At 41.7% G+C, this 27,142-nt stretch overlaps 1 protein-coding gene across 1 annotated transcript in view; it reads right to left on the minus strand.

Moving 5' to 3' along the window:
- LOC145979612 (uncharacterized) overlaps nucleotides 1-26,896 on the minus strand; it is a 192,800-nt gene extending 165,904 nt beyond the window's left edge. Inside the window, exons 1-2 of the mRNA XM_083112577.1 lie at nucleotides 26,695-26,896; nucleotides 8,842-8,968 (exon numbers count right to left, since the gene is read on the minus strand). Coding sequence (XP_082968703.1) covers nucleotides 8,842-8,968; nucleotides 26,695-26,896 — 329 coding nt within the window. The remainder of the gene's footprint in view (nucleotides 1-8,841; nucleotides 8,969-26,694) is intronic.
- Nucleotides 26,897-27,142: the final 246 nt, after the last annotated feature.

Below are 27,142 nucleotides of genomic sequence, written 5' to 3' on the forward strand. Positions count from 1 at the left end.
AGAAACACAATGCTTGGATCCTATTCTGAAAATTGATTCCGAGTTGAAAACGCTAATAAAAAATTATGTTTGACGTGCCTTCGTACGATAACGTTCAAAATATACAATTAAGTGTGGATTCGCTACAAAATGATTTCGCCAAATTACAGCAATTTCAAACGAAAAATTTGGAAAATTTAAAACTCGAAATCGAAGAACGAACTTCCACAATTGAGAAGAATTTCTCTGAGCTTCATGTGGAACGTCTACACGATGATGTTTCAAAATTCACCACAGGATTCACCACCACTTTGGAAGAAATTAAATCTAAATTACAAATTTTAGAAGATACAATGACAAATCTACCATCCTCCGACGAATTGCAAGTTATTAGCAAGGGCGTGGCAAACATCAAGATTCAATTAGAGGCTTATCAACATTTCGAAAATTTACAAGTGGGTTGACATCCTGTCGGAACTCGTTGACGATTACAATCATACCGTTCACAGTACGATACGCATGAAACCAGCGGACGTTAAACAATCTGACGAACAGCGATTAATTTCTACGGTTTATTGTCCAAAATACAGTCCCACGACCAAGAAATCAAAATTCAAAGTTGGAGACCAGGTGCGAATCAGTAAATTCAAACGTACTTTTGAGAAGGGATTCACTAGAAATTGGAGCACGGAACTTTTCACCGTAGTTCGAGTCTTACCCGGAAACCATCACACGTATATAATAAAGGATAGTAGCGGTGAAATTTTAAAAGGTCGCTTTTACGAAGAAGAAATCTCTAAAACGAAACACGCCGACACGTACCTCATCGAGAAAATATTGCGTAGAAAAAATAACAAACTGTTTGTCAAATGGCTGGAACTTCCGGAAAGGAGTTGGATCGACGCGAACAAAGTGAGTACGTGGAACGTGGTGAAGCGTCTACCCGATTCGGAACGCGGAAAAAAAAAGAAACGGCGAGTTATTACCCGACAGCATCAATTGTCTAATCGTAGGACCTACAGGGTGTGGAAAAACGACACTGCTTATTGATAATTTTCTCCTAGCACCCGATTGGTTAGACTGGGAAAACAGGCATCTCTATGTATTTTCAAAAAGTCTCGAACAACCAAAATTCAGGCAACTTATTCAGTTGTACGAGGGACTGGGCATTAGTACGTTCTCTTCCGAAATCATTCCACTGGACGATTGTCTCTATAATTCCGTTATCATGTTCGACGACATGATCCTGGAAAATCAAAGTGAGTTTCGTAATTTTTTCACACGAGGTCAACACAAAGGATTAGATTGTTTTTACCTGGCACAAACTTTATCCAAGGTTCCGAAACAACTGCTACGCGATAATGCTAATTTCACTTGCTTGTTTCGTCAAGACCATACGAATTTAAAACATGCACATGATGATTACGTGGAGCTGACATGAATTACAATCAGTTTTCTAAATTTTGCTCCGACTGTTGGAACCAAGACGACCTTGGTTTTGTTACGATCGACATGACACGAAAACCTAATGACGAAAAGTACAGGAATAAAATCAACGTTTTTCTAAAAGTCTCAACGTTATAAATAACGTCATGTGAAAACGCAAAATTTCAAGAAGACGCAAAACAAAAAAAAATCAAACTGTCGCAAACGTATATATATAAATAACCTTAATATCGAAAAAGTGGATGATCTCGAGTTTGGTGACGACAACGGAGGCTCAAAAAAAGTCTCAAACGTATATAGAAATAACCATAAAAAAATGTCGAAACGCAAATTTCAAGAAGAGGATAATCTCAAGCTGCGGGATTACTTGGTGAAACGATTCAAAGGTTGGAAGTCCGAGAATCGCGGTTTGTACGAAGAGAACAAGCGCGAAGGACAACCTATCATCGACGCCATCAGCGGTCTCGGCAAGGAAATTAAAAATGTCACGGAACAGAACAAGGATCTGATCACGGAACTCGCACCTATTGCCGCTCGAAATTATGAAGATTTTCCTCCGACACCTCTCTCCAGCATTCACACTCCTCTGGAACTTAGACAACCGCCAAGACGTCAAGCCATAGGCAGTACCTCTTCTTCGGATAAAATCGAGTTGGGACCTTTGGCACAAAACTACCTGAGCACGGCGAAATTCGACAAGGACGAAGTGTTCGGATTGTACCCGAGCATGGAAACCAACGAAGGCGTCGTGTGGAAGATTGGAAAATCGAAAGTCACCTTTGAAGGCAACGATATTAAAATTATTTTAGGTGAGAAGAACAGTTGGTCTCGGTATCCAGGTACAGTGGGATTTTGGGAATTCGTTGCCAAAAAATATCCGAAAGATTACACCGACGAAGATTACCAGAGTTACAGGGAAATTTTAATTATGACGGATGCCATGTATCAAAATAATGATGCCACACAGAATAGGGTGAAATCCAGCATCGGTGAGAAGTACAGAAATCTCATCTAGCCCATTTGGAACGATATCAAAAGTGGAAGCGGTGTCAAACGCTACAACACATTACCGAAATAATTCGTTTGGGTGGACGATGTTACAAAACTCATTGACAGATTGTTAGTGATAGCCGGCGAAGAGAATGCAGGTAATCGTAATTTCTACAACGAGAAAATAGGAATCGTGGACATGATCAGCACGAAACTCTCCAACTTCATCGTGAACGACGACAAAGGTAACGGGTACCTCATTAAAATCATCAACACGCTGCCTCCTAGATTGTGGAACGTGGCCGAAGAAAAAGGTCTCGTGAACGACATCATCAACAAGTTACCTTTCGAAATGCATTTACCAGGTTACCAGTACTGCGGCCCCGGTACCAAACTCGAGAAAAGATTGGAAAGAGGAGACAAGGGAGTGAATCCGTTGGACGCTGCATGCAAAGACCACGACATTGCATACAACGCGCACACCAATTTAGATGTACGTCATGAAGCAGACAGAAAATTGGGACATGCAGCTTTCGCGAGACTCGTCAGCACAGACGCATCCTTGGGTGAAAGAGTTGCAGCGTTGGGCACCACCGTCGCCATGAACGCAAAACAAAAATTTGGGTGGGGTGTATAAATAACATACAATATGTTGCAGTCTTGTATAACTGATTTACCGTCCGAACTGCTATGTAAAATATTCAAACACACTTTAAACGGAGATTGGGAGAATGTTGAGAAACTTGTAACCATAGCAAGAACAACGCCGGAATTTCGTATCCCATGTGAAATGGTTTTCAAAGATCATCTTCGGGAGATCAGTGGCATGAGGTGCAGTGATCTCGACACTCTTCTTTCAGCTGCAGGGGAAAACTTAAACGACAGGATGGACGAACTTCACGGGGCGAGGCAGGGGAGAAGACGATACACGGATGATTGGCGCAAGTCTAAACAGGAGACCAAAGATATCATCACACACATCATCGCGTTTTCCAAAGTACAAACTTTCTTCCTCTAACACACACACACACACACACACACACACACACACACACAAAAAAAATATAAATAACACATTGTGAAAAAATCTTATAACACACCCTGAAAAGAAAATGAGTGAAAAAATGAGTGACGTTTAAGCATTAAAACAAATGCTAAATTTATCAGTCGAGTATATAAAAATGCAGGAATTGGAAGTGGACAAACCTTACACGATAACTTCCGGTGAAATTGTTGTAACCCAGTATGGTCCCAAAGTACGTCGGTTGCTTAACGGACAATACAGCCTATTTTTTACCAGATCGATACACTAACATGTTATCTGACCAGAAACTATCTATTTTAATCGAGAACAAAACTCGAATCGTGTACAGGGGGACAAAGGAACTTCTTGGTAAGAAAAAAAAACACGTAATAGAATTTGTTTAACAGAAAAAAATCTCAGAACATATATAAATAACATACCGTGAAACAATGTACAATGAAGTCCAAGGGTGTCGTGTACCAGATACCATATTCGAATCTGAAAACGCTGGGTGCCCTCGATGGCTTACTCACGAAGAAACAAGGCGAGAAGAAACGTTCTTGCTTGACGAAAGGACACGGAATGAAATTGCTGCTCAGCACTCCACAATTGAGAAGGTTGCAGCAGTCGAGGAAACAGCAAAAGACAGGAGGTTTCATATTCAGCATCCCGGCAATTTTAGCGGCTTTGGGGGCTGTAAGGAGTTTGGCAGGGGGTAGCGCTGTCATAGCAAAAACAGTGATCGACTCGAAAAAAAACAAGGTGGGATTTGGAAGAACAGAAACGTTACAACCTGGCCATGGAGAAGAAGGGGAAAGGCGTCGTGAGCAAGTTTAAAAAAAAGAAGAAGCACTCACCAACTACGACATTGAATCTTTAATCAAACCATTACAAATCAAACACTTCAGAGGCTTTTTTCTTACAGATTCATTACCTTCAACCGTTAGAAATAGAGAATGTGGCGTAGTTAACTTGGACAGTCACCAAAATCCAGGCACGCATTGGATATGTTAGCACTACGCAATTAATAAAGCATTTGTTTTCGATTCTTTCGGAGGTGTTCCACCTACAAATTTAGTCAATTATCTGAAAACGAACAACCTATACTACAACGACGAACGCATTCAAGATTTCGGAGACGTGAACTGTGGTCATCTCTGTCTCTTCATGCTCGTGTTTCTCTCTAAAATAAATAACCCTACGATCGAAGATTTCCAGAAAGCACTGTGCAACCTGAAACAAAATGGGAGTGTTCCATCTCACGAGCGCGACTTCGGTCTTGAAACTCACGTTGCACGACGACATCGTCTATCCTAAATCTATAGCTTTACGTTCATTCTACAGCATGTACCTCATACCTAACGTCACAGAGCACAATAACAAAATTAGCGTCGGAAATGTAAATATCATCATCACACCAGGTCAGTACAATCTTTCTACTTTGCAAGCTCAGTTACCTAGAGGCACATTCCTTTCTCAAAATTCCGTTACGCACAGAGTTGAAATTGTGTCCGCGACGGAGACGGTGGATCTGGGCACGATAGGAGAACTATTAGGTTTCGAGAACAACACCAAACTCGAAGCTGGCATCAAGCACACAGGAGCGAACATTCCTAAATTTCTAGTCATCGAGACGTTAAACATTCACTGCAACGTGACTGAAGGCATGATCACGAAATCTGAAGGGTTGTTAGGAAGTCACATGCAGACGGGAATCATCGCCACGTTCAAACCCAGTTCCGAGTTCATGGAACCGATCATCTACACACCCTCTTCGCCGATTTATTTTCCAGTATGTCGCAATCGCATAGATCAGTTAGAGTTAGTGGTGACGAACGAGAAAGTAGACGTGGTGGATGTTGCAGGTGCCACAACTACGGCCATCGTCGAGATCAATAACCGTACATCATGGAACAGATGGAAAGTTACGAGTTGCAATCTTTCCCTCCTAACCGTCGCACGTTCGCCAATCTCAACGAAGCGAACCGGGAAATCGAATACGATGTGGACATAGGCGACGGGTTCGTTCATCCTCACAGAACGGACCTTTACATTCAATTCGACGTGGTGAAAAAAGATAGCGGAGACGCATTCCCAGCCGCAGCAAATTTGAAACTCGTGGACAACTTCGTGCTATACCTGTTCTCGTAGGTCGAAGTCAGGAAACACAACACCGTCATCGACAGAATCGATTATCCAGGCATCACGTCAACGGCAGTAGGAACATTGAAATTATCCAAAACAGATGCAGCATAGTATCAGGCGGGGGGATTCGAAGCAGGGACAAAAATATCGACGAAAAGTCACACGGTGCTGTTTCCCATGCGTCTGCTTCCGGGTTTCTTCTCGGACTACAAGGAAATTATGTGGAAGGGAGGACTGAGAATCACCTTTCGCAGAGCGGCCAACGACAACGACGCACTGATGCGATACAGTAACTTGAACGCAGACGGTACGCCACTGCCCAACACTTTACCAGAAGCTGCCAAGTGCGTCATACAGAGCATGGAATTGAGAATGCCTGTGGTGGAATACGAAATGAATTACGCTTTCAAGTACAAAGCAGAGATCTTGAAAAATCCTCAGACACCGATTCACTTTCACGGTTACCAGTGCGTGCAGAAAATAGCGTCCGGAAGTCACCTGGATTTCGACGTCACGACGCAATTCAATAATATACAGTATGAGATGCCAGATTTCGTCGTAGTGATCTTTCAGACTGGGAGGGACAAGAATCAGGAAAAAGATTCCAGTAAATTTGACGACTGCAAGATCAAGAACGTTTATCTGAAGAACGGTAGAAACAAAGTGTTCCCGCGCGAGAATTACAACCTCGACATGACAAAAGATGATTTTCTCAAACTACACGAAGCGTACTCCGCTTACAAGTGGGTGACCGAGGGAAACGTGGACATGTACTACACACCCAGCGAATTCAAGACGCACAGACCCATGTTCATCATCAACACGACGAAGAGGAAGCAGATGGTGGTTACGATCGCACCAACATCAAGGTCGTCTGCGAGTTCCACGATGCTCTGCCCGAGGACACCGTGTGCAGCATCATCCTGATTGCAGAGAAGTCCTTCATCTATGATGTGAAAAACGAGAGGGTGGTGGAGCAGTTTTAACAGGTTGCACGACAAAACAAAAGCACAAGATAAGAAGTTTTTGCACTATATCACAACAATTTGCACTATAGCACAAGATAATCAGTTACACCAGTTACAATAGAAATTTTGCACTATAGTATGAGATAATCAGTTACAATGAGAATTTTACACTATAGCACGAAATAATGCTTTCTCGTTTCAGATGCTGAACAACAAGCACACACACTAGGAAAAAAAGCATGCAACGTTATTTGTAACATATTCTCTATGCTTCTTCATCAAGAAAAATAATAAATACATATCTCACAATAAACTATATATATATATATATATATATATATATATATATATATATATATCAAAATAAAATACATCAAATAATTCTAGAGCCGTTAGTATACATGTTGCATGCATTTACGGAGATCCTCTGTAAGGGTTTCATGGGGCCATATACAAATTTTTTTGTTTTGCTTGAGTTTACAACTCGCAAATACAGAAAATGAGAGGTTGTGGGGGTTTACAAAAAGATCACGATATGGAAACCTAAAGAAAAATATTCCCGAAATAAGAGGAAACATTAGGTTTACAAAGGTCACGAGGGAAGCAAAGCAACATTAGGTTTACAAAGCTCACGATATAGAAACATTGACATGTTTAGAAAGTTACAACGCTGGAGCATGCGTACCTGAAAGTATGTTTTTGACACTCACTTTTCAGAGCCTTTTTGTCGCTCTTTTAGTTCGTCACTGCAATAAAACAGCCGCGAAACGTAGAGAGAAAGTGAGTTCGTGCACTAAAATGACACGTTTTTGAAGGATCCAAGTTGAAGTTGGCCTGAAAGGCCAAAACGGTCAAAAATATGCACTTAACATCCCCAAACTTACACCCCGCAAAAAAGTTTCCAGCAACCCCACAAGGGAAAAATCCTGGATAAATCCCTGTCACCATGTATTCCATATTTGTTGACCCTTTCACAAATGTACACATTTGTCCTCTTTTTTACTTTTGTTTACATTCTGCTAAGTGTCTATCTTTTCCTAAACAAGATATGTACGTACCACAATCCACCTGACATGTCTCCATACATGACATTGCAAAAACTTCCTTTTTTATCTATTACTAATGACTAAAAACAAAAATTGTGTTCCATATGTGTCTACTTTACTCTAATATCATAATACATGGAAGGGAGGATTTATAATATTTTTTGTGAACTTATAATACAAGTTTTTAAGGCCACCCAATGTTTTTGTTGGCTCCCCTGCTCTTATTTCATTGTCGAAACGGAACATTTTGTTACACCAATTGGTTTTAAAGTTTACAAGCACCGAAACATGGAGCATTTGTGTTACTTAGCGCCACTTTACTACCAGTTTTGGCTAATAGCAACAATGAGGATGAGTGATGATATGATGAATGTGACACTCACAAAGGACATCCGAGCCGAGATTCGAAACATAGATTCGCGTCATAGCGCGCTGTGCCATCGGGGTTACTTATGATGAAGTATGTAAGGTAAAGTTCCACTTGCATATGACACTGTGCCGTGAAGGGGATGTGAGAATAGGGCCCCACACATTCTCTTTTTTTTTTCTTTCTTTTTTTTATGTGATCAGCACCACGCTCCGACCGTCTTTACTCCCAGGTACCCATTTATTTGGGGCTGGGTGAGCGTCAGAGCCGCTTTATGCTGGAACAAGGTCAGATAAATTCCAATCTACCACCCCGGGAATCGAACTCGAGTCTCCTGCGTGCCAGCCAGACGCCGTACCGAGTAGACCACTGCGGCTCTTCCACTTGCAGTATGATACACTGAAAAAAAACACTGGTGTGAGAGTGACGCCGTGAGTAGTCTGTAGATAAGATATATGCAACACATTTTCTCAGTGTACCCTCTACAATGTAAAAAAAATCCATACCATTTCGGTTATGACACCGTAAAATTGACCGTAAGTTAAGTCTGCAGTATTTTAGCCCTAAATGAGAAAAACTATCAAATACTGAATCCAACTTCTAAGTAACAAATAAACATTGGGCACTTATAATAAGCTCTGTTGAATCTTGGCACTGTGTAGTATTGTTTTTAACACTATTTAGTCTGTTGTTTTACTATTGTTTTTTTTTTCCGGGTTATGATGGCTTTTGCTCCACTGGAAATTAGATTCAATCAAACAATCGATAACTTAATATATACAGATAGATAGATACCCAAGTGCCTGGAAATGATGAATGAAGTTCTTTGATTTATGGTAGAGAAGGGTATGCAGCGTTAAGAAAGTATTTACATACCCCAATATCCCAGTGCAGCATCCATCGTCACAGCAAGATAAGTTTTCGGGACAGCAACGATAATTCACCGAGTCGCAGCACTGATATCCCGGGTCGCAATAAAAAATTTCCAATTCACAGAATTCACCTGTTCACAAGAAATAATAAATTAGTCACCTGCAAAATGTTATTATAAGGTTGGTGAACCAAAGGTGGCAATAGTTAATGCTTCTAGGGCAATTTACATATCTCTAATGAGAGATAAATTTTTAAACTTAAAAGAAATATTTAAAAAAAGAATTACAAAACCGTTACATCTGTTCTCATGGTGGCCCATGAGTGTCAAAGGTGACTCATGGCTTATAGTTGACTTAGAAAATGCTGCTTGTGCTCAAGAAAACATATTTATTCATGTTTAGTCACGTTTCTACATGTTATTAGAGGAAATTGTTGGTGTCAAACTTTTGATTGTCGTCATTCATTATATATACGGTAACGACGAATAGCCGACCTCCGTGGAGCACTGGTCTGTACAGTCCCTACGACGCCAGGGGGTCCACAATAACTTAAATAAAATGATTGCTGGCAGCCCGAGACAGTTCCTTTTCTGCGTGGTGCACCTGAGAGGGACTGGGTATATTAATGTAGTGTCATTTGTTTGCTGTGTTAAATATTAATTAGATTTTCGTAAAGTGGGCCACCTTGAGAACACGGGCTATGCATTTGTGTTTAGTATGGCAACCAGTAGCGGCTTCTAAATATTCGCACATTCGCACGTGCACACCCAAATCAGTCTGTAATGCAAAACATTATTATTATACTTATTAATTGAACTCTATCTCCTTCGAAACATCAGGTGTTTCCACGCCGCTTCACCAACAGAGGTCGTGGAGAAGTGTGCGATCAGTGACAGAGCGGCGTCGACAGAGCCGCGCTAGGGGCTCGAATGATGCGAGGTTCGTTCCCTCTGACGTTGTTTCAGCAGTCGCGTAGAAGACGTTGATTGGGTCTTTTGGCTTGGGCACCGTGCGCGGGGAAGTTGCATCATTTAGGAAAGCCGTGAACGTAGCGATCGGTGTGCTAGTAAATGCAGTGTTGAAAACCAATTCCATTAGAGATCGTGCGACAGAGTCAAGGCAACCCATACATCAATGTAAAGCGAAGAAGTGGGCGAGATTAACCAATGCTCGGTGCTCTCTCGACACAAATAAGGTTGAAGCAGAAGTACTCGAGATTACACAATTCTCGGTGCTACTGTGGCCAAACCGAGCCGAAGTGAAGAAGTGGGCAAGATTAGCCAATACTTGGCGCTCGGTGCTCAGATTCAGTCATTCGGGTTGGTTGAGGCCTTATATTGAAACCAACACAAGACACAGAACAGCTGCCAGATTTGGATAAGGATTTCTTGAAATTAATGAATAATGCAGTCTATGGTAAAACCATGGAGAATATTAGTAGTTGAAAGGTATTGTTTCTACGCAATCCTTGTAGGTATGGCTAGTATTTAACCTCAGTTGTGACATATTTTGATGATTTTTTTATGGATTTTATTGCGTTCGACGATGTTCTAGCCCTATTTGCTCAATCTCATTTTTGGAGCCTCATCTTTGTAGGTATGCTATGATCTTAAGTGATATAACTTAACCTATTCACTTTTTTACAGCCTTTTACTGGTTAAAATAACCTACAAAGTGTAGAACTGGTTGTTTCTACGCAACCCTTGTAGGTGGACCTGGTATTTAACCTCACTTGTGACATATTTTGATGATTTTGATGTTTTTTGTTGAATTTATACCATTTGACGATGTTCTAGTCCTAATTTTTGCTCAATCTTATTTTTGTAGGTGGTGGGCCCTCAACGTAAAAGCCTACGATGTATTTGGGTGTTTTTTGTAGGTGGGGTGGGTCCTCAGCGTAAACGGCTACGATGTATTTTTTATGATGTGTGAGCCCCCCCTTTTCACGATGTATGTCAGGTTCAATGCCCCCACTACTACTTTTGGAGGGTGGGAGGGACTCGCAGTGTTGCCAAACTACTCCACAAAAATTTCACCACATGACATTTCACAGGCGAAGCTAACCTACAAATAGAAGTTGGCAACACAGACTAGTACCAAGAAATTTGCTTCACAACCCCCTCCTTTTTTTTAATTTTGCCATATGATATTTCACAGGCGAGGCTAATCTACAAATAGGAGTTGACAGCGATCTATGCTGTAATATTTTGTAGTCTTCTAAGATGATAGGTATGCAGTAAGGTGGAGAGTTGGTGAGTACGCTAACTGGCAATAGTGGTGGTGCAGTGTTGATGCTCTTGTTACCCCCCCCCCTGTTTTTCTAGCATACTGATCTATTGCATGCTAACCAAAAACTCTTAAGCAATATTGGGAGACAGGCTTGTTTTTTGTAATGCTACGGACGGAAATATGCATACCTCTGTCTTCCACATGTATGTAATGCGATTTGAGGGGAAGAGGGTCAATTAACCTTATGGCTGACAATGTTCTATAAAATAACAATTCCTATGAACTCTGTAAATTTCCGAGCATATGTTGTGTTCATATTTTTACTTATCTTCGAGTGTACATGACAAATTCGGAAAAAGATTTTAGCTATCTCGTACCGTTTAAGAGATAAACCTCCTTCCGGTCGCCATCTTGGATTTCCGAGCATAGGTTGTATTCACACTTTTACTTATCTTCGAGCGTACATTACAAATCTGCAAACAGATTTTGGCTATCTCGTACCGTTTAAGAGATAAACCTACTTCCGGTCGCCATTTTGGATTTCCGAGCATAGGTTGTATTCACACTTTTACTTATCTTCGAGTGTACATTACAAATCTGCAAACAGATTTTGGCTAACTCGTACCGTTTAAGAGATGAACCTATTTCCGGTCGCCATTTTGGATTTCCGAGCATAGGTTGTATTCACACTTTTACTTATCTTCGAGTGTACATTACAAATCTGCAAACAGATTTTGGCTAACTCCTACTGTTTAAGAGATAAACCTACTTCTGGTCGCCATTTTGAATTTCTGAGCATAGGTTGTATTCACACTTTTACTTATCTTCGAGTGTACATTACAAATTTGCAAACAGATTTTGCCTGTTTCTCTTTGTTTTAGAGATATTCCAAAATATATATATATATATTTGATAAGCGACAACAACAGAGCCATCTCTGTGCAAATGTTGGAACTCGATGAATGCTTGAGTGGGACAAGTCATTTTTTTTTTCAGTACGTCAACATTTTTAACTTTTTTTGCCAGTGAATGGGTTAGGTGACTTGCAACGACGAAGGCCTTCTAGCAATACGAACTTAGCTTATGCCGGCGTAATTCGCTAAAATATCTTTAAATTTGCATATTTCTCATACCGCCGTATCTTGTTCTATTAGACCTCTTCAAGAAAATCGCCAATTAGTGAAAACTAATTGAGCACAAGAGGTGCTAATAGGGCAAGCATACAATGATATGGGGATATGTGAATTGTCGGTTTCTTCGATTCAGATAAATGGATCGAATTGAAACTGGGATATTTTGCATTTTTTTTATATGATAGCTAAAATAACAGAGATTTTGATTGGCTAATAATTTATACGTGGTGTTTTCTGATTGGTTTAAGTAAGCAAGATTTCTATTGGCTCTATAAATCTATATAAGTCAGAGCACAGTGCTGATTTCTCACCTTTGCTGGGTCGGCAGAGGAACCCACATCGCGGGGGATAGAACCTGAACGGGCTGCACCAAAGTATAGGAGACTAGAAGCATATAATTTGGCGGAAAAACCCAAGTAAGGTCATAGAGTTTTCATAGGGAACAGTTTTATCAGGTTGGTGATATCCCATTAAATTTTATATAAAAAAAAAAAAATTTATATAAATAACATATCTGAAATTTCTATCGTTTGTTTGCTCATATTTTAAAGCATATAAAAAATGGAATCACCTACCTGTTTTACTCGCAAGAATGATAAGATCGAATGTGTCACTTGTGGGAAACTAATTTCAAAGAATAATTTATCGATACATAAGACAAGGTGTAACGGAGCAAATCGTTTGTTACCTTCTAAAGCCTGTGCTCAATGTGGAAAAGAAATTAGCATTCCAAATCTAAGTAGACATTTGAAAATTTGCAAACCATCGACCAGAGAAGAAACATTGAAAAGAAAAATTGATTATTCTCAAGCTGAAGCTTCTGCTCCAAAACAAATTAAATTAAATAATAAATATAAACCAGTCAGGTCTGCATTTAATGGTCGACTTCAGGATTTATCATTTACGTCAGAAGCAGGACGTGACATTCCTAGTTTCTTGCGTGAAGCGAAAACTTTTGTACTGAATTCTCTGAAAATTAATCTTGAAAATAATTCCATAAAAGTATACGTTGATTTATATTCCGAATATGAGAAAGTCGATGGTACAACAGAAGTTTTTTATCATCGTACCAAAAATCAGGCTCTTTATTTGGCAGATGTTGAAAATTTGGACGAGTTTTACTCTAATCTGTCTATTGAGTTAATTATGAAACATGACACTTTCGAGGCTATGGGGTCGGGATGGTCTTTATGTGGTAGTCCTCATACATTAACCGTTAACGTGAACAATTTCATGCCTTTCTCTGCATCGAGTTATGTTCCTCTACCACCGACCATTCAAAGCAAGAAAGCAGTGTTAAATATTCAAAATAACGACTCAAAATGCTTTCTTTGGTGCATCTTGGCAGCTCTGTATCCTGTTTATTGGAAAAATCATCCAGAGCAAGTTTATGATTACAAGCAGTACGAGACAGAGTTTCAAAATGTAATGTCTAGCATTGAATACCCCGTTCCATTGTCAGACATATCAAAGTTTGAGTCGCGTGCGCGAGATTCTGATGGAAAACGCATTGCTATTAATGTATATTCTTATACGTCAGAAAACCATCTTGTGCATCCCATCAGGATAAATGATATCAACGATAATAATGCTCATATAATTAATCTTCTTTTAATTTCAAACAACAATATTCACCATTACTGCCTTATTCGTTCACTATCACGACTAATCAGAAGTCAAGCAACGAAGTATGCAAATCACATCGAGGTTTGTCCCAGGTGTTTGACCACGTTTAATGATCGAAGAAAATTCAATCACCAAATATATACCGCACGGCAAATTGCTATTGAAAAACGTGTCGAACATGAAATATATTGCGGTGACAACAAACCAGCTCGAATGTTGATGCCCAAAAAGAACGAAGTCTAAGAATTCAAAATGTACAAGGCTTTGTTTGAACATCCAGCCATTATCGTTGCAGATGTTGAATCATTTCTGAAGCCACTGTCCTCCTGCAAACCAAATCCAGATATTTCCTCCACAACGCCATACCAGCTTCATGAACCAAATAGTTTTGGTTACACTGTCATACGACAAGATGAAATAAGTAAACCATATGTATACCGTGGACCGAATGTTATCGAATACTTTTTTGAAAAGATGGAAGAGGAGGTTGAGAAAATTGGCAGCTTCTTGCAAATATCCAAACCGATGAATTCGTTGACACCAGAGGAACAAAAAATATTTGATGAAACTGTCGAGTGTCCAGTGTGCAATCAATACTTCACAAACGAGAATCGTAAAGTGTTTCACCATTCGCACACAGACGGTCGTTTCATCAGCGGAATCTGTAATGCTTGCAACCTCAAAATTCAAAGGACCAAATTTGTCCCCATATTTTTTCATAATGGACCGATTTACGATTTTCATCACTTAATTCGGAATCTTGGATATGACACGCAAAAAATAGATATTCTTGCTCAAAATGAAGAACGATACATTTCTATAAATAAGAAAGTTAAGATTTCGGGGACAAATGAAACCATAGAGATGAGGTTTCTTGACTCCTTCAGATTTCTCTCTGCAAGTTTGGACGCTCTAGCAAGTAAACTTTGTGACGAACAATTCAAAATTACGAAAGCTAGTTTTCCCAACATGGATATAAAACTGATTAGAAGTAAAGGGATTTATCCGTATGAATACGTAAACAATGAATCTAAATTTAATGACGACACTCTCCCTCCTCAAAAAGAATTCTTCAGTCAACTGAGAAAAGCAGGAATTACAGACAAAGAATACGAACATGCACAACTGATGTGGGATAAACTAGAATGTAAAACATTCGGAGATTATCACAACGCATACTTGAAATTAGACGTAACAATACTTGCGGATGTTTTTCAAGAATTCAGGAAAACGTCAATGTCTATTTACAAGTTGGACCCTGCGCATTTCTTCAGCCTCCCGGGATTAGCGTGGTCTGCAATGTTGTTGCAAACAAAAATTAAGTTAGAATTATTAACAGATGTAGACATGTTACTTTTCATCGAGAGAGGGATTCGAGGTGGGATGGTGCAATGTGAACAGAGACATGCAGAAGCCAACAACATGCACATGGAAGAAAAATATGATGCAAATAAACCATCGAATTATATTTTTTACATCGACGTTAATAATCTCTATGGATATGCTATGGTACAGAAACTTCCTTATGGAGGTTTCGAATTGATAGAAACAACTTCCATAAATATTATTGATTTTGACGATTGTGAATTTGGTTTCTTTGCAAAAGTGGATATTGAATTTCCAGACAATTTGCATGATATTTTTTCCGATTTACCACCGGCACCCGAACTCAAATGTCCGCCTAATTCTAATCAACGCAAGCTTTTATTAACTTTGGAGAAAAAAGAAAGTTCTCCATTACAAAAGTCTTCAGTTTTTGATTGCGATGGGTGTTAAAGTATTGGATATTAGAAGAGTCCTCAGGTTTAAACATTCCGAGTGGCTCAAACCATACTTTGAAACAAACACACAACATAGAACAGTTGCCACTTCCGATTTAGACAAAGATTTTTTCAAATTGATGAATAATGCTGTATATGGCAAGACAATGGAGAAAGTGAGAAATCACCTGGACGTGAGATTGGTTTCATCTGAAAATAAATGCAGTATGTTGGTGGCTGATCCTAGATTTAAATCACGAAAAATTTACAACGAGAATCTGTCACTTTTCAATCTATATATAAAAGTGATAAAATTCCGAAAACCAATTTATGTGGGAGCAACAGTTTTAGATTTATCGAAACTTCACATGTTTCAATTTCACTACAATGTTATGCATCCTTTCTACAACGATAACATTTCATTACTTTACATGGACACCGACAGTTTTATTTATAATTTTAAAACAGCCAATCTATATGAAGATGTAAAAAATCCGTCCTTGCTTGATTAATATGATACTTCTTCCTACCCTCAACCAAACAGATTTGGAATTCCATCTAGTAACAAAAAAGTTCTAGGTAAATTGAAAGACGAGTGTAACGGTGACATCATTCTCGAGTTTGCCGGTTTGCGTTCCAAAATGTATACATTTAGAACTGAGAGCAGCATCACGAAGAAAGCTAAAGGTGTTGGTAAAAATACTGTACAAAACAAACTTTCATTTCAAGACTATATTGATTGTGTGAAGGAATTGAAGAAGCAGCTACGATTGGAAAAAAGAATCCAAAGTGTAGACCATGTGATTACAACAAACAAAGTTAGGAAAGTAGCATTAGATCCACATGATGATAAAAGATGTATTTTGTCTTGTGGGATCCACACGTTGCCTTGGGTGCACTATCGTTTAGATAGTACTAAGAAATGCATACAATGCACTTAAAAAAAAAACTTATGGCTGGCAATATTTCTATCAACACAAGCATATAAAATAACCATGCCTATGAACCTGTTTGGCTTCAGGAAGCAAGCTATGGAAGTGCCCGTCCAGCCTACGTCGTCGTCGAGTTTCAACGAACTCCTGCCTTCCATGCTATCTAAACTTAACGGTCTGTTAATTATACACTTGAATAGCATCCTGACGCAGTACGACGAGGATGTGGGCAAAACTTTCTATGTATTCAACAACAACTTGAATTATTACCGGTTCCCCATCTCCGGCAAACTGCAGTTCGACATGAACCCCGAGAACAAAGGGGAGGCCAAGGTTTCCTCAGGCAAGAACATCTATCGCATCAAGCATGATAGGATGGATGCGACTACAACGTACGATGTGTCTGCTGGCGATCGCCTGTACGTGGAGCTCTTGGACGACTACGATAAACTCATCCCTCTTTTTGTGGAGATGCGAATCACCTACCCTATAATAAATAACCACAGTGGTAACAATGCCTAACGATATTTTTGGTCACACCAAACGCGATGACCACGGCGACGAGCTTCTCATGCTCGACGTCAGGGTTAAGAAGTTGCGAAGCGACCTGCAGGCCCTGCAGTCCACGCTCAACTCCAGCCTCCAGTCAGAGATAGCCAGCCTGCAGTCTCAGTGCCTGGACCCCGTACTCAAAATTGACGCCGAGCTTAAATCGCTGCTGCAAACGTACACCGATCTCGCGTCAATAGACAACATTGACAACTTGGCACTGAGTGTAGGCAAGCTCCAAAACGAACTTGTGAAGCTGCAGCAAACGCAGACCTCCGATGTGGAACAGCTGAAGCGACACTTGCAGGACCAAACGAGCACCATCCAGACTGAACTGCAAAACATTATCCAGAGTATAAAACCTCAAGATGACTACAATCGCGTGAATGCCAGTATTGCCAAATTGCACGAACAGTTTCAATCGTTCGAAATTCCTACGTTGGAAAGCATCAAGGCTGAGCTTCAAACGGATGCTTTGCATGCAGCCATCAACGAAGTCAAAACTAAACTCGAAACGCTACAGGACTTCATCGACAATCTACCATCGTCCAGCGAGCTGAATGCCATTGCCCGTAGCGTGGCCAACATAAAACTCCAACTTGAGACCTACGAGGATCTCGGGAAGCTGCAAGGCACCATAGCCCATATTGAGGATGCTCTCGCCGTCATCAAAAATGATCTGGCAAACGTACACGAAGCACTGGAATCCAAACTGCCTGGCATCAGGGATACTCTGGCCAGCGTCCAACAGCAGATCACCAAGCTGGAAAATCTAAACACCGAATCAGAGTTGTCGCATTTTCATCACTTGATCGACGACATACAGGCTAAGTTGGAAACTTTGCAACAATCCACCCCACCCAAGACGACATAACACAATTACAAGAAGGCATACGTGCTGCTGCTGCTGCCTCGGAGTTGGAAGCGATGAAAAAAGCTTTGGAGTCGCTCCAAAACACGGTGGCCACCCTGCCTACCTCGCAGGAACTGAAAAGCGTGAAGAGGGCTCTCAACCGAATACTCAAATCCGACGACATCAAAAACATCCAAACCGAAATTGAATTGCTTCGGGAGTCTGTTGCAACCTTACCCACCAACCAGAACATCAGCGAGCTACATGCCTTGTTTGCGGAAATTAGAACCCAGGTCCACGACTTCGCAACCCAGAGCTCCAAGTTGACGCTCGTGGAAAGTCTGCAGCAGATTATCGCCAATGTGAAAAAGCAAATTGGCAGCATAGAAGCAGGCCAGGAATCGGCCATAACCAATTTCAGTACCCAACTACATGAGTTAAACGAAAAATTCAAGAGGTTAATTGTCGATGTGAAGATCAAGCCCGATTATTACACTGTTGTCCGTGCTATCGAGGAACACCTGGAATCGGTGAACGGTAGATTGGAGGATGTGGAGAGCGAGGTTCGAACCAATGTAAACACCCTGAACGCCAGCATCGACAATCTCAAGTCCACCGTTGTCATCGAACTGTACAGCATTCCAAACAGGGAATTTTCCTCGCTCTTCCATCCGGGTGCCAAACTCTACATGCTGACGCCTGCCAAAGCCTATCACCAGTTTTTCCTCGCCGGCACACTTCAGTTCGTTAAGGTTTCATACTGGTCTTTGCCTCACGCTACTCACTACCCAACCATGACCGTGACGAACATCAGTGACGAGCCTAAAATAAGAGGAGTGGAGTTGGTCGATTTCACACACCCCGAAACTCGTGAGACAGCCTGTGCCGAAGATACCACTCAAAGTATTGACATAGAAATAGGTGATAAGCTGTACATAGAAAACCCGGCATTGTCTGCGGCCAGAAATCCCATCCAAGCTATATTCTTATTATCGCGCAATGTCTAGGCAGGCTATTGTGAACGAGCTGCACAAACCTGCACGGCGAAACTACAAACGACTGGCGGTAGTGACCAAAGGCATAGACGACTTGTGGGAAGCTGACCTTGTGGAAATGAGCAGTGGCAATTTAAAAAAATTACATAAAATCAACAAGGGATACAAGTATCTTCTCACCGTTATAGACACATTTTCAAAATTTGCGTGGGCTTTACCCCTCAAGGCAAAAACAGGAACCTGCGTAGTGGAAGCATTCAAAACTATTTTCGATGAAAGTGGCAGGCAACCTCGGTTTCTTCACACAGACAACGGAAAATAATTCTACAACTATGTCTTTCGGCAATTTATTCAAAAACGAAATATTCAACATTACTCCACTTTTAGTCACATCAAAGCCAGAATAGTGAAACGTTTCAACCGAACTCTCAACACACGGATGTGGAAACAGTTCACGCTTCAGGGGAATTACAAGTGGCTCGACATGCTTCCGGAACTTGTAAGCGATTATAATCACAGTGTGCATCGCACGATAAACATGAAACCGGCTGACGTCAACAAATCTGACGAGCGACGTTTAATTTCTACGGTCTATTGTCCAAAGTACAAATTTACAAACAAGAAACCGAAATACAAAATTGGAGATCAGGTGAGAATCAGTAAAGTTAAGCGTGCGTTCGAAAAGGGCTTCACAAAAAATTGCAGTACGGAACTTTTCACCGTAGTTCGAGTCTTGCACGGAAACCGTCACACGTATATAATAAAAGATAATTGCGACGAAATTCTGAAAGGAAGATTTTACGAAGAGGAACTTTCTAAAACAAAATACGCCGACACGTATCTTATTGAAAAAGTATTACGTAGAAAAGGTGAAAAACTGTTGGTGAAATGGCTGGGACTCGAGGAAAAAAGTTGGATAGACGCAAACGAGGTGATTGTGTAACGGGTGCTTGGGATGTGGTGAGGCGACTGCCAGATTTTCCATCGGAAAGTCAGGATAGGAAAAATGGTGAGCTTCTACCCGACAACATTCGTTGCCTCATTGTTGGACCTTCTGGATGTGGAAAAACAACGTTGCTTATTGATAATTTTCTTCTTGCACCCAACTGGTTAAACTGGAAGAACAGGCACCTGTACGTTTTCTCCAAAAGTTTGGAGCAATCGAAGTATCGCCAACTGTCGAAACTGTACGAGGGACTAGGCATAGCTATATTTGCTTCTGAAGTGATACCACTAGACTGCTGTCTCGAAAATTCGGTGGTTGTTTTTGACGATGTGATCCTGGAGAACCAGAACGAAATTCGCAATTATTTTACTCAGGGTCGGCACAGAGGCATGGACTGCTTCTACCTTGCTCAGACTTTTTCCAAAATCCCCAAGCAGCTACTCCGAGACAATGCTAATTGTATTTGTTTGTTTCGTCAAGACTACACCAATTTAAAACACGCTTACGATGATTATGTAGGTGGGGACATAAACTACAATCAGTTTTCCAAATTTTGCTCTTCATGCTGGAACCAAGATGATTTCGGATTTGTCACAATAGACATGACGAGGAAACCCAATAACGGAAAATACAGAAACAAAATTAATAATTTTCTAAACGTTGCAACGTTACAAGAAACGTCTTGACCTATTATAAATAACTACATACAAAAAAAATGAAACGCAAACTTGCAGACGACAACCTGAAGCTGCGTAGCTACCTGGCAAAACGGTTTAAGGGTTGGAAATCCGAGAAAAAGCGTCAGGACCAACCTATCATCGATGCCATCAGTGGTCTTGGTAAAGAAATCAAAGATGTCACCGAGCAAAACAAAGAGTTAATCAACGAGCTTGTGCCACTTACTGCTCGAAATTATACCATACCCACACCGATATCCAGCATTCACACTACTCCGTTCGAACTTGCTCCGGCTCCGAGACGTCAGGCCCTAAGCAGTACCTCTTCGGACAAGCTAGTCGAGCTGGGTCCGTTGGCGAGGGATTACCTAAGCACCGGGAAATTCGAAAAAGACGAGGTATTCGGATTATACCCGACCATGGAACATAAAAATCGAAAGTCACGTTCGAGGGCGACGACGTAAAAATCAATTTGGGCGAGAAGAACAGCTGGACTAGGTATCCTGGCACCGTGGGACTGTGGGAACTTATCACTAAGAAGCAACCTAAAGATTATACAGACGAGGATTACCAAAGTTACACAGAAATTTTAATCATGACGGACGCCCTGAACCAAAACAACGATGCAACACAGAATCGCGTGAAATCTAGCAGTGGAGAAAAGTACAGGAACCTCATCAAGCCAATATGGACCCAGCTCAAGACTGGCAGTGGTGTCAAACTCTACAATACCCTACCTAAAGAGTTTGTTTGGGTAGACGACGTAAGGAAGCTTGTAGATCGATTGCTGGTTATCGCAGGCGAAGAAAATGCAGGCAATCGCAACTTCCACAACGAGAAGGTGGGCATCATGGACATGATTAGCACCAAGCTTAGCAACTTCATTGTCAACGACAGCAAGGGTATAGGGCACCTCATCAAAATCATCAACACCCTGCCTCCCAAATTCTGGAATATAGCCGAGGGTCGAGGTTTGGTGAACGATATTATCAACAAGCTACCCTTCGAAATGCACCTGCCACGTTACCAGTACTGCGGTCCGGGTACCAAACTCAAACAGCGACTGGAGAAAGGAGACAAGGGTGTGAACCCACTGGATGCAGCATTCAAGGATCACGACCGTGCCTACAATACTCACACAGATCTCGATGCACGTCACGATGCCGACAGGAAGTTGGAGCATGCAGCTTTCGGGAGACTCGTCAGCAGAGATGCCTCGCTAGGTGAACGGGTTGCTGCATTGGGTACGACCATCGCCATGAACACAAAACGAAAATTGGGGTGGGGCTGTATATAAATAACACCCTGTGAAAAAAAGCAACTTGTATAACCGACCTATTAGGGGGGCAAAGCCTTACCTTTTCACGATATATATAAATAACATACTATTACCATGAAACCCAAAGGTGTCGTTTACCAAATACCTTACGCAAACCTCAAGTCTCTCGGAGCTCTTGATGGTTTGCTCACCAAAAAGCAGCGCGAGAAGAAACATTCCTGCCTGGCAAAAGGTCATGGAATGAAATTGCTGCTCAGCATTCCTCAGTTGAGGAGGTTACAAGGTTCGCGAAAGCAGCAGCAGAAGACTGGGGGTTTCATATTCAGCATCCCGGCTATCTTGGCAGCATTGGGCGCTGTTGGCAGCTTGGCAGGAGGCAGCGCCGCCATTGCCAAGACCGTCATCGATTCAAAAAAGAATAAAGCCGAGTTGGAAGAGCAGAAACGCCACAACCTGGCTATGGAGAAAAAGGGAAAAGGTGTGACCAAAAAGCGAAAGAACAACCTCGAAGCTTTGAAAAAGTTTTAAAAAAAGAAGAGCCCCTGTCCAACTTCGATATTGAATCTCTGATCGAATTGTTGGGGGTCAAGCACTTCAGGGGCGTTTTCATGTCTAATTCTCTACCTACTGTTGTGAAGAAAAAAGAGTGTGGTGTGGTTAACCTGGACAGTTACGAAAATCCGGGTACACATTGGATATGCTACCTCAAAGCCAACAACAACAACAAAGCATTTGTTTTCGATTCATTCGGAGGCACGCCACCTGCTGGGTTGGTAAAGTATCTCAGTGTTGCCAACCTCTACTACAATGACGAACGTATTCAGGGTTTCAGCGATGTGAACTGTGGCCATCTCTGCGTTTCCATGCTTGTCTTCCTCTCGCAATTAAATAACCCAACAATCGAGGATTTTCAGAAAGCATTGTGGCACCTGAAGCACTATGGGAGTATTCCATCTCACAAGCGAGACTTCGCTTCTGAAACTCGCATTGCATGACGATATCATCTATCCTAAATCTATTGCTCTTCGCGCATTCTACAGCATGTACCTGATACCTAACGTGACGGTACACAACAATACCATTAAAATTGGCAGCGAGAAATTTAGCATCACCCCTGGCCAGTACAACCTGTCTACCTTGCAGGCTCAATTACCAAGAAGTGTATTGCTGTCGCAAAATTCTGTAACTCACAGGGTAGAACTGGTGTCTGCCACGGAAACCGTAGACCTGGGTACCATTGGAGAGCTCTTGGGATTCGAGAACAACACAAAGCTCGAACCTGGCATCAAGCACATCGGTGCTAACATTCCTAAATTTCTAGCCATCGAGACTCTGAATATACATTGCAATGTGGCAGAAGGTATGATCACTAAATCCTCGGACGGCATCCCAGGGAGTCACAAGCAAACAGGTATTATCGATACGTTCAAACCAAACTCTGAGTTCATGGAGCCAATTATCTACACACCCTCCCCACCGATATACATTCCTGTATCTCGTAATCGCATAGACAACATAGAATTAGCTATTACCAACGAGAAGGGAGAGGTGGTTGATTTTGCAGGAGCCACGACCACTGCCGTCGTGGAGATTAACATATAATAAATAACCATCATGTAGCAAATCGAAAGTTACGAGTTGCAGTCCTTCCCACCCAATCGTCGCACGTTTGCCAACCTCAACGAAGCAAATCGAGAGACAGAATACGACGTGGACGTCGGGGACGGATTCATTCACCCTCACAGAGCCGATTTGTATATCAAGTTTGATGTTGTGAAGAGAGACAACGGCGAAGCATTCCTTGCCAATGCAAATTTAAGACTCCTAGATAATTTTGTGCCGTACTTATTCTCGCAGGTGGAAGTTAGAAAGCATGGCACCGTCATCGATAGGGTTGACTACCCCGGGATTACCTCTACAGCTGTGGGAACACTGAAACTCTCCAAGACCGATGCAGCATACTACCAGGCAGGTGGATTCGAAGCAGGTACAAAAATCAAAACTCAAAGTCACACGGTACTGTTTCCCATGCGCCTGCTTCCAGGCTTCTTCTCCGACTACACAGAGATTATGTGGAAGGGTGGTTTGCGCGTCACTTTTCGCAGAAGCGCAAACGACAACAATGCGCTGATGCGTTACAGCACCTTGAGTGCAGACGGTTCAGCAATTCCCAACACACTACCCGATCCTGCCAAGTGCATCATCCAGTCCATGGAGCTGCGCATGCCCGTAGTGGAATACGAAACTAACTACGCTCTCAAGTACAAAGCAGACATTTTGAAGAATCTCCAAGTACCCATCCAATTTTACGGTTACCAGTGCGTGCAGAAACCTGCTTCCGGCAACCATTTTCAATTTGACGTGACTACACAGTTTAACAGTATTCGGTACGATATGCCAGAGTTTGTGGTCGTGCTCTTCCAGACGGGGGAGGACAACAACCAAGAAAAAGATTCGAGCCAGTTCGACAATTGCAAGATCAAAAACATCTACCTCAAAAATGGCAGGAACGAGATATTCCCGCGTGAGAACTACAACCTGAACATTGCAAACAACGACTACCTGAAATTGTACGAGGCATACACAGCTTACAAGAGAGTGACCTCCGGCAACGTGGACGTGTACTACAACCCCAATGAGTTCATAGCCCGCAGACCCATGTTCGTCATTAACACATCGAAGAGAAAGCAGGTGGTTGTTAACGATCGCACCAACATCAAGATTGTCTGTGAGTTACACGATGCTCTGCCTGCGAACACACTGTGCAGCGTCATCCTTATTGCAGAGAAAACTTTTGTGTATGATGTCAAGAATGAAAGAGTGACTGAACAGTTTTAAATACAAAAAAAATTGGATAATTCTATAAAAATTACACTGACCTTAGATCCAAAACATTCTTCACACATAAAAAAAAGCACTATCCTATAGAAATTTGTGGCAATACTGAGTAGTGCTAACTTCTATTTGTAGGTTAGCTTCGCCTGTGAAATATCATGTGGTGAAATTTTTGTGGAGTAGTTTGGCAACACTGCGAGCCCCTCCCACCCTCCAAAAGTAGTAGTGGGGGCATTGAACCTGACATACATCGTGAAAAGGGGGGGCTCACACATCATAAAAAATACATCGTAGCCGTTTACGCTGAGGACCCACCCCACCTACAAAAAAACACCCAAATACATCGTAGGCTTTTACGTTGAGGGCCCACCACCTACAAAAATAAGATTGAGCAAAAAATAGGACTAGAACATCGTCAAATGGTATAAAATCAACAAAAAACATCAAAATCATCAAAATATGTCACAAGTGAGGTTAAATACCAGGTCCACCTACAAGGGTTGCGTAGAAACAACCAGTTCTACACTTTGTAGGTTATTTTAACCCGTAAAAGGCTGTAAAAAAGTGAATAGGTTAAGTTATATCACGTAAGATCATAGCATACCTACAAAGATGAGGCTCCAAAAATGAGATTGAGCAAATAGGGCTAGAACATCGTCGAACGCAATAAAATCCTTAAAAAAAATCATCAAAATATGTCACAACTGAAATTAAATACTAGGCATACCTACAAGGATTGCGTAGAAACAATACCTTTCAACTACTAATATTAGGAAGCGTGTATATGTAAGGCTGGTCTCTGATCAAAGAAAATGTAATAAATTGGTGGCAAACCCAATATTCAAATCGTTCAAAACATATCATGAAGATGTGTCACTCTTCCACATGGAGAAGCCATGGATCAAATACAATAAATGAATATTTGTGGGAGCTGCGGTCCTGAATATGTCTAAGCTATACATGCTGGAGCTCCACTATAATACAATAAAGCCCTATTATAAGGATGACATCTCTCTTCCGTATATGGATACAGATAGTTTTGTATAGCATATTAAAACCCCTTATCTGTATGAAGACATAAAACACCCTGAGTTGCTCGAATATTTCGACGCATCTTCATACCCCCCCTAGTCATGGTATCCCCTCCCACAAGAAAACGGTGCCGGCCAAACTCAAAGACGAGATAAATAATGATATTATTATAGAGTTTATCGGATTGCGAGCAAAGATGTATGCGATTAAATCAGAGAGACACAAATCAAAAAGCCAAGGGAGTGGGTAGCACCATAGTACAGAACAAACGCTACTTTGATGATTATTGCGACTGCCTCAAACCTAGGTCTCCCAAACTGAGGGAGGAGGAGAGTAGAATTCAAAGTGTCAATCACATAGTGACCACAAATATAATAGAGAAAATTGCCCTGGATTCAGAGGACGACAAGAGACGGATTCTCTCGTGTGGGATACACACATTACCATGGGGTCACTATCGCCTGAGATATGACAACCACTGTGGTTGTTAATTAAAATAACCAATGAATCTGTTCAGGTTTAGAAAACAAGCCATGGAAGTGCCTGTTCAGATAGCCCCAACAAATCTCACTGATCTCTTGTCTAAACTAAATGGACTGCTAATTATCCACTTGAACAGTATCTGAACAGAATACAATGATGATACTGGTAAAATATTTTATATATGCATTAACAATCAAAAGTTCCAGAAAAAAGAAACACACCGGTGGTTTCATATTCAGTATTCCCGCCATCCTAGCAGCTCTGGTGGATTTTGCAGGAGCCACGACCACTGCTGTCGTGGAGATCAGCGTGTAATAAATAACCATCATGGAGCAAATCGAAAGTTACGAGTTGCAGTCCTTCCCTCCCAACCGTCGCACGTTCGCCAATCTCAACGAACCGAACCGAGAGATCGAGTTCGACGTGGACGTCGGGAACGGCTTCGTGCATCCGCACAGAGCAGACCTGGACGTCAAGTTCGACGTGGTGAGGAGAAACAGCGGCGAACCTTTCCAGACCAACTCAAACCTGAGGCTCGTGGAATAACTTTGTGCCATACCTGTTCTCGCAGGTGGAAGTCAGGAAGCACGTCACCGTCATCCATCGAGTCGATTACCCCGAGATCACCTCGACGACCGTGGGAACGCTGAAACTGTCCAACGCCACATACTACCAGGCAGGCAGCGGGCGCGAAGATTAAAACCCGAAGCCACTCGGTGCTGTTTCCCATGCGCCTACTGCCCGGTTTCTTCTCCGACTACAAGGAGATCATATGGAAGGGCGGTTTGCGCGTCACTTTCCGCAGAGCCGCCAACGACAACGACGCGCTGAAGCGTTACAGCACCATGGGTCCGGAGGAGACCACTCCGCTTCCCAACACGCTACCCGACGCTGCCAAGTTGCTCGTAAGGTCTATGGAGCTGCGCATGCCCATGGTGGAATAATAATCCAACCACGTCCTCAAGAACAAAGCCGA

Source organism: Lepisma saccharinum, chromosome 26 (assembly GCF_977018435.1).
Source record: "Lepisma saccharinum chromosome 26, izLepSacc3.1, whole genome shotgun sequence".
Taxonomy (NCBI): Eukaryota; Metazoa; Arthropoda; class Insecta; order Zygentoma; family Lepismatidae; genus Lepisma; species Lepisma saccharinum.